Source organism: Myotis yumanensis, unplaced genomic scaffold (assembly GCF_028538775.1).
Source record: "Myotis yumanensis isolate MYYU_CA2020_CCGP unplaced genomic scaffold, mMyoYum1.0.hap1 SCAF_7, whole genome shotgun sequence".
Taxonomy (NCBI): Eukaryota; Metazoa; Chordata; class Mammalia; order Chiroptera; family Vespertilionidae; genus Myotis; species Myotis yumanensis.
The window spans coordinates 81,661,739-81,674,632 of NW_027223758.1; the positions used below are offsets into that span (position 1 = coordinate 81,661,739).

The 12,894-nt window shown below is 42.7% G+C and overlaps 1 protein-coding gene across 2 annotated transcripts in view; it reads right to left on the reverse strand.

The window, feature by feature from the left end:
• The window catches only part of PSTPIP2 (proline-serine-threonine phosphatase interacting protein 2), a 67,116-nt gene that overhangs the window by 7,216 nt on the left and 47,006 nt on the right, over nucleotides 1-12,894 (reverse strand). Inside the window, exons 5-11 of one of the 2 annotated variants that reach the window (XM_070421088.1) lie at nucleotides 11,244-11,350; nucleotides 6,635-6,697; nucleotides 5,106-5,204; nucleotides 4,480-4,525; nucleotides 3,593-3,672; nucleotides 866-964; nucleotides 14-110 (exon numbers count right to left, since the gene is read on the reverse strand). In XM_070421088.1, coding sequence (XP_070277189.1) covers nucleotides 14-110; nucleotides 866-964; nucleotides 3,593-3,672; nucleotides 4,480-4,525; nucleotides 5,106-5,204; nucleotides 6,635-6,697; nucleotides 11,244-11,350 — 591 coding nt within the window. The remainder of the gene's footprint in view (nucleotides 1-13; nucleotides 111-865; nucleotides 965-3,592; nucleotides 3,673-4,479; nucleotides 4,526-5,105; nucleotides 5,205-6,634; nucleotides 6,698-11,243; nucleotides 11,351-12,894) is intronic. The other variant, XM_070421089.1, reaches the window with a different exon arrangement.

Genomic DNA, 12,894 nt, shown 5'->3' on the forward strand with positions numbered 1-12,894 from the left:
CAGCTCCATTCACCTGGGGGCATCTGTCCAGTTTTTCGTTGATTCACAAAGTACTCAATGTCCTTCTCGATGCTGCACATCTCTAAACTCTTACGGACTTCTTCATACATCTAACAAAAAGATACATCAAGGAAGAGGGATTCCATAAAACTTGTGATGTGGCTTATTAAAACAGGGGCTTTGATATATGGCTGACTCATTTCCAAATTTTATTTTGAAAAGATTTCAAAAAAAAATATTAATGGGGCAAAGTAAACAGATACCAAGTCCCAAGACCAATGCCACACAGAGACACAAAGACAATTACTTGGAGAAAAGTTCTTCCATTCCATCCTACAGGTTTTCTGTGTTTAATTGTTCTTCTAAAGTGAATGTATCGTCTGAGTGAGAGTGGCTATTTCTTAGCAAAGGTTGCGATAACTTGATTCTGGCCCCTCTGAGATTCTGGTTCCCCATGGGGATTACTATGCACAAATTAAACTTGGATAATGGCCCATGAATGTCCTGAAGTAAATCCTGAACGTTGGAGTGACCATTAGCTGGGGCATTGGTCAGCTGCTAGTACTTGGTGCTGTCCTGGAGTGACTCTTGGGACTTACATTCATGGTGTAACATCTCTGTCTTCCATAGATTAAACTGTATTCAAATCTCCTTTCTCTGCCCTCCTGCTCTGAATTTCTTAAAGAAAAAGTCATAGCAGTAAAATAGGCCAAGAGGCAGGCAGGTTAGGTGCTTATCTGGATCCTTCTATCAACCAATTGTGTGGCCCTGGGTAAGTCACTGTACCTCTCTGTGTTTCAATTGAGAGGAGTGAACTAATAAATGCCTATAGTTCTTTCCATGCTAATGGATGCTGCTGACTTACCTCATCGCTGGTGACACACTGTTTTGACAGTTGATTCACGTGTAACCACAATGCGTTCCGAAAGAAGTTTATTCGTTCATATTCTTGAGCTTCCAACGCCTACAGAAACATAACCACAGGTGAATGCATATGCAGAGAAAGGGGCCATTTGTCTAGATTGGCTATGACTTAAGAAACAGTGTCACCCCTCAAGTATGCAAGCTTATTGTCCATTTAGGGTACTCCCCTCACCATCAAGGAAGCTCATAAACTCTTACAGCAAGCAAAGAATGCAGATGGATTCTAATATGCTATTAACACAAAAACAATGGGGTGTAATTCTGAAGGTAAGCAGCTATGATGAATCCAGGCACCCTGGTTCTAACCTGAATTCCAGCTCACATTTCCAACTGCCTGAGGGGCATCTCCACCAAGGCAGCCTGCCAGAGCCTCAGATTCCAAACTTTGCCCTTCCCCACATCCCCTCCCCCAATGAATGAATTCAATTGGCAAGATTGGTCAATTGGTCATAATTGTTGATGCTAGTTGATGAGTACATGGGGGTCCTTGCACTTGTCTTCTAAAGTTCTGGTTTTTTACGTTATTGCCTGAACAACAGTTTTTTTAAAATATAAACAACTTTTGGAAAATCAAGCTATTCTATAAAGTGGATGCTATTCTATTCAACAATTAATGTAATATATTAATGTATTTTTAAATATTATACATTTTACAATGTAAAATTTTAAACATAATCAAGAGTAGAGAGATAGTATAATGAATTCCCTTGTATCAACCACCCAGATTTGTCAAGAATTTTGACCAACTTTGCTTCAGATTCTGTTAAAGTTCCTGTATGCTTTTCCCAATCTCTGTCACCCTCCTCCTTCCCCAGACATAACCATTGTCCTAAATTTTATCATTCCCGTGCATGTTTTTATAATATGCATTGTTTTACATGTTCTCAAACCTTATAAAAATGGCTTTACTCCAGTCTTTCCCATGAGAGTGTGGAGTTAAGGAAGTAAAGCAAAAAAGAGTGTTTTAGCCCTGGCCAGTGTGCCCAATGGTTAGAGCACCAGTCCACCCACCAAAGGGTCTTGAGTTCGATTCCCCGTCAAGGGCACATACATGGGTTGCAGGTTTGATCTAGGCCCTGGTCAGGGCAAGTACAGGAGGCAACCAATCCATGTGTCCCTCTCACATTGATGTTTCTCTCTCTCTCTCTCTCTCTCTCTCTCTCTCTCTTTTCCCCCTTCCCCTCCCCTCCACTCTCTCTAAAAACCAATGGAAAAAATATCCTCGATGAAGATTAACAAACAAACAACAAACAAAGAGTATTTTAGAAGATGGTAAAGACAGGTCAACTAAGATTAGAAACTGCAAAGTTCCCTGCATTTTCCTTATCACTTACCAAGTGCATGTGAGGCTAAGTAATTTCTTAACCATTACTAGTAACTGATTCCTCTGTTTCATGCTGGTGCTAACGGAACATTAAAAGCAGACCACTGGACCTCACACCAAGGGGATCACTGGTTCCTCCGAGAGGGCAGGGGCAGGGAGCAAACCCCAGGGAGCACGCTGGGGCAGGCAGAGGCAATGAGGACGTGGAGACAGCTCCTTCAAGAAGCTGGGCTGTAGCCGAAACCGGTTTGGCTCAGTGAATAGAGCGTCGGCCGGCCTGCGGACTGAAGGGTCCCAGGTTCGATTCAGGTCAGGGGCGTGTACCTGGGTTGCGGGCATATCCCCAGTGGGGGGTGTGCAGGAGGCAGCTGATCGATGTTTCTCTCTCATCGATGTTTCTGACTCTCTATCTCTCTCCCTTCCTCTCTGTAAAAAATCAATAAAATATATTTTTAAAAAAAGCCGGGCTGTAAGGAGAGGAGAAGGTAGAGATGGGAAGCAATAGCTGCTAAGTTTTAAAGCCAGGAGGGAGCTGAGTTTGCGTAAACGATAATGAAAGAAATCCCCATAAAAGGGAAGTGTGCACAAGACAACGGGGACAGGCAGCTGGATGGGATCCTGAGCCCAGATGGTGGGAGCAGCCACTTCTGTGCTGTATCAGGAGAAAAGGAGGGAAGGGGTATGTGTAGATCAGCAGCTTTCAGGTTTGAATTGGCATCAGAATCGTCAGCAGGGCTTCTGGGCCCACTTCCAGAGTTTCTGATTCAGGAGGTCTGGAGTTGGTCTAACAAGTTCCCGGGTGATGCTGATGCCACAGGTCTTGGCACCTCACTTTGAGAACCACTGGTAAGAAAATGTGTAGAGAGGGTAACTGAAAATGGAGGAAGTTTCTGGGTCATATTTTATTTTCTCTTGTAAACACAATGTGCTGAAAATGAAGGGGGGGCAATGTGAAATCAAAGGTGGAAGGAGGCTAAAACATTCTGAAGCCTGCTCACCTGCTGTCTGCATTTTCCTTATCACATACCAAGTGCACACGAGGCTCTCTAAGTAATTAATTAACCATTAATTGCTTCATCTGTTTCATGCCTGTGCTAACGGAACATAGAAGGCGGCCTTGAACAGGGTTGGACAGAGTAGGAAGAGAGAGAAAAATGAGGTTTAGGGGGAAACATGCCAGTTCCTTCCATCCTCCACTTCATCTTCTGATTTCCAATCTGCCCTCGACCAATTCTATCAGAATCGGTAGGTATAATAAGCGGATGGCACATTTCTACAAAAGTAGACTCTCCGAGTTCTGGAAGCAAGACCTGCCCCCTCTTGAGCAGCGTCTGGCTGGACTACCTCGCAGGCCTTGATGTGCTCGCTCTGCCACTCCTCTCGGATCTTATCCAGCGTGTTGATGTGCAGCATATACGCCTTGTCTGCAATGAAGGTGAGGGGCTTGGGTTCAGCAAAGGGCAGGGGCAGCTCGCAGACCCACCCATCAGGCTCATCCCAGATGGCAAATGAAACTCGCAGTGAGCGCACCGGGCTCCATGAGCTCACCCTCATAATATCTTTGTGAAATAAGCACTGAACCAAGCAATTAGCAAGAAATGATCCAAGGAAGGAGAAGTGAGAGCAGCCAGGGAACCTCGGTCAGGGTTTCCTTTGTCTAATTCCACCTCAATAGTTTCCACCCCTTTTCATTTTCAGGAAATGTATCCAATGAGAGATGCAGAGGACTACCTTGAGCCCGAAAGGGCACCGAGTTACTTTAGCTTTAGGTTTAGAGACTTCTTAAGTGACCGTGGTGATGAGAGGTTTATTTCCTGCAGGACACACTGGGGATTAAAAGCTTGGAGCTTAGATTTCAATGATGACAAGGCTTCCAGACATGGCTGTTTCTTTCAGAGCAGGTATGAGTTAATCAGGGCTGAAATGGGCTTTTTAAATAGATGTTCCAGAAAAAAATCAGAGTGAGCCCCAGATCACAAAGCGGCTGCCTCATGCCCCTACCATCTCCATCCTATTATATGTACAGCAGCCAGACTGGGAAAGCCGTGGCCAGAAACTGTTGGCTATTCACTTCCTCAGTTTCCCTACCCTTTTCTCCCTTCCTTTCCCCCTTCCTGTTTCTGAAAGCCCATTGCATATCCATATGTTCTTCATTGTTAAGTATACCAGACAGATTTAGGATAAGGTGAACCCCACCACAACCCTCCCCCATCCCCAGGGAGCCCCCTCACCGGAGTCTTCTGCAGCTGTCTTCGCGGTTGCTAGTTTCACAAAAAGCTGTGAGGACATAAACGAACAAGGGATCAGGAATGCTGGGCCAGGATTCTATAGGCATAACAGATCTAAAAGCAATGGCTGCAAAGAGATAAGTGCTAGTACCAGTCTTACCTAGGGTCCTCCCAAGAGCAAATCATTCAACTTGCCCTCTAATCTTTCGCCATTGCAAACTATCCATCAAGCATCTTGCCCTACATCTTCCTAAAGCCATACTCCTGCCCTGTGGTTACTGACAATCTTCTATCCAGATTTTATAAAATTAAATTTATAATATACCCAAGCAGGAGGCAGCCTGACTACAAAGAATACATGAGTTGAGCTTTGAAGAAAGATGGGAAAAAAAAATCAAAACTCCCTCCCCCACTTATCACCCTACTCCCTCCCCATGGCCTCCTTTCTCTAGCTCTTCCACAACCCCCAAAATGTGAAGGGTTTTTCTGGCTCCGAGGATCCTAATTAGCCTAAAGGAAGATATTGCCAGAAGCTTGGGGAGCAGGTCCCTTTTATTTAAGGTCATTGATTGGCTTTAGCTTGAGATAGTAAATCTCAGATCTTTCAGGTGGTCAGCCCTCCCAGGTACCTTTTCCTGTTGCTTCGGGTTTACCAGGTTGGCACTTCGGTGGACAGCCTGCTCTGCGTCATCTTTGTCTCGGCATTTCTGCTCATAGATCTTCTTTGCCTTAGTTGTTATGAGCCAAAAGAGGACCAAAATAGGTGAGCAGAACATAACCCTGAAAAGCAGCCATCCTAGCCTGCCAAGCCCAGCGAATACAGGGCACCCTGAACAGGGCTTTGATCACCATTAGAACGTGGCTGCTCAGAAGGCAGATGCTCTTTCTTGTCTATCGCTGCAACATCTCTCTAGCCTGTTTCCCAATGATGTATGTAATAGCAGCCTGATCAAGGAAATAAAAACTCTTATTTGGCAAACCACGTGCATGAGCGTTAAAAACTGACCAGAACAAAAGATGGCATTTCAGATGGGAAAAATAAAAAGACCTATCCTATATAATAAAGAGCTAATATGCTAATTAGACTGAATAGCCAAACGACCTTCCGGACGAAGCCAGGGCTGCGAGGGGCTGCGAGGGCCAAGCCCCTTGCATCGGGCCTCTAGGGTAACTATAAAATATGTAACCCAGCCCAGCCACTGTGGCTCAGTGGTTGAGCATTAAACTATCAACTGGGAGGTCACAGTTCGATTTCCGATCAGAGCACATGCCCGGGTTGTGGGCTCAGTTCCCTGTAGGGGACATGCAGGAGGCAGTCGATCAATGATGTTTCTCTCTCATAGAAGTTTCTATCTCCCTATCTCTCTCCTTTCCCCTCTCTTAAAAAAAAAAAAGATTGAAGGAAAAAACATATAAATTTTTAAAAAACACAATCCAACATTCATAATCCTTAGAACTTAGGTTTATGAATCACTTGGTCATGGAAATTATAATTATGCTTCAATATTCTACTGTGCCTCACCAGTGCACGTGGACAGTAGCATCAATCCCATGATTTCTGTTGCATAAGAATAGTCATGTTCCTTTGTGATTTAAAGAATTCTGTTTGAGCCCGGTTCGATTTTTGGTCAGGGCACATGCCTGGGTTGTGGGCTCGATCCTTAGTAAGGGACATGCGGGAGGCAGCCAATCGATGATTCTCTCTCATCAATGATGTTTCTCTCTCTCCCTCTCCCTTCCTCTCTGAAATCAATAAAAATATATTTTTTAAAAATAAATAAATATCAATAAAGACATATCCTCAGGTGAGGATTTAAAAAAAGATTTTTAAAAAAAGAAATCAAGATTCAGAATAGTCACGGGGTGGTGGGGGGAGCTCAAATCCAACAAGATAAATGGGATCATATGGTATATATAATTTTGTGTCTTGGCCTAAAATATTTAAATTAACTTGCTATACTTTCCCATATTAGAAAGGTAATATTATGTTCCTACTATCTAGTTTCATCCTCAATATTCCCAAGGCTTTAAAAAGAAGAAAAGTGAAATCACTAAGAGTCATTATATTAATAAATAACACTACTGAAATGTTATTTGAGCAGGAATATGCTCATACACAGCACAGAATTTCAGGAAAAGGCAATAAAGTGAAACTCACATCCATGGTTTTCTTGAATTGTAAGCTCCTTTGTTTATGGACAGCATCCATTATAAGCTCTGTCTGTGAAGAGAACACAAGCACTATTAATACAAACAGAAATTATTAATACCATCTTATCTTGAGGGATGTGTTCAAGATGGATTATCTCATTGAGTCCTCACACAACCCAGAAGGTAGATGTACTATTTATTATTTCACAGATGAGAAAACTGCAGCAAAGAGGTTGAACACTTTGCCCAAGGTCTGATGGCTGATGAATGGAGGGGGTCCATCTTTGAACTTGGGCTGCCACCACTGGGAAACATTGATCACCTTAGAATAGTCTCTTAAGCAAATCTGGGATCAAGAAACTTTGGTGTCAAAAGGACTTTTTACACTTTTGTTAAAGTGCCATTTATATTTTAAAAGGGGTCTTTTTTCTGTAAGCTTATATTGGCACAATAATTAGACTTATAAACATTCACTTCTGTGGCATTCATCAATGACACACCCTTACCCAGCAAGAAGCCTGGACAGGATGAAGGGGAGAAATATTTGTAGGACAGCTAAAAAAAAAAGCTGTTCTCCCACTCTTTTTTTAAATATATATTTTTATTGGTTTCAGAGAGGAAGGGAGAAGGAGAGGGAGATAGAAACACCAATAATGAGAGAGAATCATTGATCAGTTGCCTCTTGCATGCCCTCCAGTGGGGATCGAGTCAGCAATCAGGGCATGTGCCCTGATCAGGAATCAAACTGTGGCCTCCTGGTTCATAGGTCAATGCTCAACCACTGAGCCACAACAACCAGGCTGTTGTCCTACTCTTCACTCCATCTAATCCAGAAAAGGTAAACTACTCTGTTGTGTTCACTTGGGAGCAATTTCTTTATTGTGGCTGTGACATTAATACATTTATTAGTCAAAGTAATGCAGCTAATAATAAAAATGTACTTCAGACATAATAGTCACTCCAATTTATCAAGCATTATGTGATAAGCAGTTTTCCTGCATCACAACAACCTAGTACTCTTAGTCCCATTTTCTTGACAGTAAACTGAGGTGGATTAATTTACCAAAGGTTAACACTCAGCAAGTAGAATTGAGATTTGAGCCCAGAAACCTGACTCTTGTGCCCTTGTTCCTAATCATGACCCCAAACTACCATTATCTCTATGGTAGCTCTATAAAAGCAATTGGGAAGATAGAAGATCAAGAGATGCAATCATTCAAAATGAGCTATGACATTGCTCTTGTGCAAAATGATATAATGCAAAATAATATTGAAAATTAAACTCAAATGTGGTTTCTTTTCTGCAATATTAAGTTGTTCTCTGTTACCATAACACACAAATACAGATTTTCAAGATATCTGGAGAGAATATCTCACTTCAAATATGAGCTTTGTAGAATACATGAACTTCCCTTGGGGGAACCCCAAGAGGCCCTCAGAGAACTGAGGCATCATCTTCTCTGAAAGGGGGGACCAGAAGTAGCTATGCACCTGCTAATGGTGAAGATACAATAGACAGAGAGAACAGACAGGGCTCCAACATGATCCCCACATGGAGGATTCATGGGCAGATCCTTGCCATTGCGGGCATGGAGCTGTGTGGTTCACATTAGCCCCTATGTGCATTTGCCAAGAGGAGGAGCTGGGTTTATGTATTTGATAACGGTTCCCTATTTTCCCTGGCTCCATGTAGCAGATCCATTAGCAATGTTGGTCTGTTCCATGATCCTTTCTAGTTTGAATATACACACTGCCATTCTTTCAGTTTGGAAGCTGCGACTATTTTATAGTTTATGGCCCACGCCAGGCCTCCTTATGCCCAAGTTCTACATAACACCTGCTTCAAGCACCTCTCAGATGGCTACAAAGTTCTGTGAGCCAAACCTTTTCACTTCATATCATTCCTCTCTCTGCCTTCAAGGTTTCCTGGCATTTGTACATCAGTAGGATCCTCGAGAGCAGCAATCTACTCTCTCACCTGACAGGTGTAACTCAGAGTCCCAGAGGTCACACCACTGGTGACCTTTGCTCAAGGCTACTCGGTGACAGCAAGTCCTGCTCTGTCTGCTGCACCACCTTGATTTAAGTGTCCTCATGTCCATGGTTCACTTAGAGGGTGACCCCACTCATGGTGGCTCCTGTAAGTCAAGGGTTCTCTTTCAGGTCTCCTTGGGGAGGCGCTTCTTTGAGGACTCGGACTTTCTTCTCAGGCCAAATGTAATAACACAAAGTAGTGCAAAAGCACAATCATCCCTGTTATAGGATGGGGAGAAGTAAGAAGGAGGGCAAAAGGAAGACAGATTTATAAATGGCCCAAATGACCCTGCCCTAATTATGGAAATAACTACTTAGTGATCTGTTTGTCTGTCTACCCCACTCAGACTGTATTCTGAAAGCTGGAAGCATCACTCTCTGGAACCAAGGAGGTTCTTTTCTTTGGAGACTGCTCTCCAAATAGGCAGAACAAAACTCTGCCATGGTCACTCCGATCTCAGCTGATATGGTAAAATAATGTGGGTACCAGAGGAGAGAGTAACTGACCACGTGCTGTCTGTCAGGCTTAGGTCATTCTGGGCTGGGGAAGGAACCTCAGAACCCTAAAACATCAAGACTCCTGAGAATAGCTCCTAAGACCCCACCCTACCTGCCAACCACCAAGAGTGAGAGCTTCATCTCTTACCATCCTCACCTATATTGCCTTTCACTCTGCTGGTTTTAGATTCAAGGTCACTTCCTCTAGGAAGCCTCCCCAGCCCAATAGATTAGGTGAGGTGTTCCCTCTGTATGTTCAGGTGGCCTGGATCTCCCCTACCATTTAAGGTTCATCACACTTTACCATGATTGCTATGTTACCCCAGTCTCTCTGGCCATACTCTATACCCAGTGAGGGAACGGTGACCACATCCATATTGTTCACCACCCTCGGGTAGTTGTGTAAGTACACCATAAACTTCCGGCCAGTCATTCTACATGCACATCCCTGCACCAGTTTAACAAAAGAAACCAACTGATGGCTTTCCTAGATAAGTGGAAATGGCTTCATTTCCAAGAAGTGAAAAACCAAAGTGTGCAGGGTTTGAACAGTGGAAATGAGAAGTTGGCAATGACATATTTTCCCCCAAAGTTTGAAAGGTTTTTTTAAGTATTTATATACGGAAGTTGGTACAACCCAGAGTTCACTGTGATACAAATGTATTAATCAACTTTGGACTTCTCCCAGAAAGCTGGGAAGGAGGCATGTCCTGCTATAGAGGGCACACGAGGGTGTATAGGGAACTTGGATGACAACGGTAGGCTGAATGCCAGCTGCTCTATTGCCTAACAGACTTCAGAACATGGGCTTCTAGCTCTGAGAATTCTCTCAGCAACTTGTTAGGAGGGGAAGTTTCAGAAGCCTTGCAAAATTAACAAAACTTTCTCCGAAATGACTAGGGCTACCCAGGGCACTTGAAAGATGGGGAGGAATGACCCTCCTCTCCTCTTAGTGGAAATCATGTGTGCATGGACCTTGGTTGTCTAAGGCATTTTGCTTCTTGAAGTTTGCAATTCCTCTAGAGAGGTGGGCAGGGCTGGCAATATCAGCCCAAAAAGTTTGCCCATCTAATAATGGGTGTAATGAGGTCTACATATTATTTCTGCTCTGAAAAATAGTTTGGGCCAGATAGACCCCTGAAACCTGGTACCTGAAGCTTGCATTTGTGTGGAAGTGCTTAATATGGTATTCCTCCTTCCTAGTAAGAGGCACAGCTGTCAGAGCTTCTCACAAAATGATAATAGAGGCAAAGCAATGTTTTAGGAATTAAACAGAAGGGAGGGTCAGGCTCAATTCCGGTGGGGGATGTGCAGGAAACAGACGGTCACTGTTCCACTCTCACATAGATGTTTCTCTCTCTCTCTCTCTCTCTTCCTCTCCCTTCCTCACTGTCTAAAAATAAATTTTAAAAACCTTTAAAAAAAATAGAAAGGAGTCAGAATAGTGGTTGGTCTAGTCTAAGTAACACTTGATCTTTATAACTTCCCAAATGTCTGCCAGTTTTATTAACTTGCTCACTCCCGTCTCCTTACGTGTAGTTGGCCAGAGTAAATCCTAATGAAAAAGAGCTTATGCACCTCTGCTTTGAAGACAAGAAGAACTCGGATTTCCCACGGCCTCAGTTACCCTACTTGTAAAACAGCTGGACTACATTCTGGTCTCCAAGGAGTGAGTCTCCTCTCCCTCTCACCCTCCCTTTACTGCCTTGTCCAGGAGGAGGAGTGTGGTCTAAAAGCCCTCCAACTTGGTTATGCTAGACTCTACTGAAGAAAGAGGGGGTTCCCCTTTCCAGTCAGCGTTCAAATAGTGGCAGCAGATATGAAAAGAAAGGGAAAGCAGGCTTTACCCCTAAATCTAGCAAAAATTATAAAAACGAAGTGGCCTGGGGGGCCGGAGGAGGAGGGGGGTAAGTGGGCACAGACCCATGAGTCTCCACATAGTTTGCCAATAAATAATCGCCTAGGTTAAAAGAAGAGCATGGTTACACGAGTGTGGGAGCCAAGCCAAGGAGTTGAATGAACAAGCAAGCCTGGAGTATTCTGCCATAAGAAAGGCAACGTTTTAACACATATGCAAGCCCGACCTTTTTCCGTTGTAGCTTTTGCTTTTCCCTGAATTCTTCTAGCTTCCTGGCCTCTTCTCTTAGAGTCTGTGCAAGCTGAATGTGACATTGTGCCACATTGTCGACTTCTGCAAAAGAATTTTAAAAAAACAATAAGCAGCCGAAACCGGTTTGGCTCAGTGGATAGAGCGTCGGCCTGCGGACTGAAAGGTCCCAGGTTCGATTCCGGTCAAGGGCATGTACCTGGGTTGTGGGCACATCCCCAGTAGGAGATGTGCAGGAGGCAGCTGATCGATGTTTCTCTCTCATCGATGTTTCTAACCCTCTATCTCTCTCCCTTCCTCTCTGTAAAAAAATCAATAAAATATATTTTTTAAAAAAAACAATAAGCAGATAGACATATGTCTGAATTAAAATATGCAAAACTGTACACAATTTAAAATTATATACAAAATACTGAAGCAAGTGGCTAAATTAACCAACTGCACTTGGTCACCAACATTTATTGAGACTAATCATGTGCCCAGCATTGCCCTGACCACCAAGATCTAGGCTGGCAAGTCTTTAGCTTAGCCTTTTACCAGTAGCTGTTACTAACATACTGTATGTCCAGGACCAGGGAGAAGTTCATGGCGCTTACGTGCTAAGAGACATTCCTAAACCCACTACAGTTTCAAATCCCATCCTTAGTTTTCAGTAGGTGAGCTCTAAGGATCTCTAACATCTCATGTGCCTGAGCATTTTTAAGAGAGTCATACGCCAACATTTTGGCTACCAAGAGTTATCTCTGGAGAGAAAGGTTATTGTTGATTTTTTCCCCCTTAGTTTCTACGTAAAACCTTTGCAATGAGCACGGCTTACCTCTATAATAGAAAAATTAAAATGTTAATCTTACTTGTTCTATGAAAACAAATTGAAGTATGGCACGTAAGCTAGAAAGACTAAGAGATCTGATCTAAAAATATTTTTTTTAATTCATGTGTGTCAAGATAACTTGAACAAGGTTAGAAGATACATGACAATAAAAAGATATTTGCAATTCGTATAACAATTAGTAAATAACTATATTAAAAGTATCCACAAATCAAAAGAAATATATATATATATATTCCAGTATAAAAAGTTGGTTAAAGAACTTGAAATATAAAAAAGATCAGCTCAATGGCCTATAAACATTTGAAAATATATTCAGAATTAACACAAAAATGCAAAAATTTAAAACACTGAAATAGCCCTGGTCAGTGTGGCTCAGTTGATTGGAGCATCATCCTGTGCACTGAAGGGTCACAGGTTTGATCCCTGGTTAGGGCACATGCGAGAGGTAATCGATCGATGTTTCTCTCTCTCTCTCTCTCTCTCTCTCTCCCTCCCTCCCTCCCTCCCTCCCTCTTCCTTTCTCTCTCTCTCAAATCAATAAAAACATATCCTAAGGTGAGGATTAAAAATAATAATAAATTAAATTAAATAGAAACATAATTTTTTACCTTTCAGTTTGGCAAAATTTTTAAGCATGAAAATTTGTGGTATTGGAGAACCTAGGGGAAACAGCACTGCTGGAGGGGGAAAAAAATCAATACAACCTTTCTGGAAGAAATTTAGCATTTTGTAGGATCAAAAAAAAATTTAATGTAAAAGAATGAGGCAGATCCACATGAACTGAAATGGAAAGATG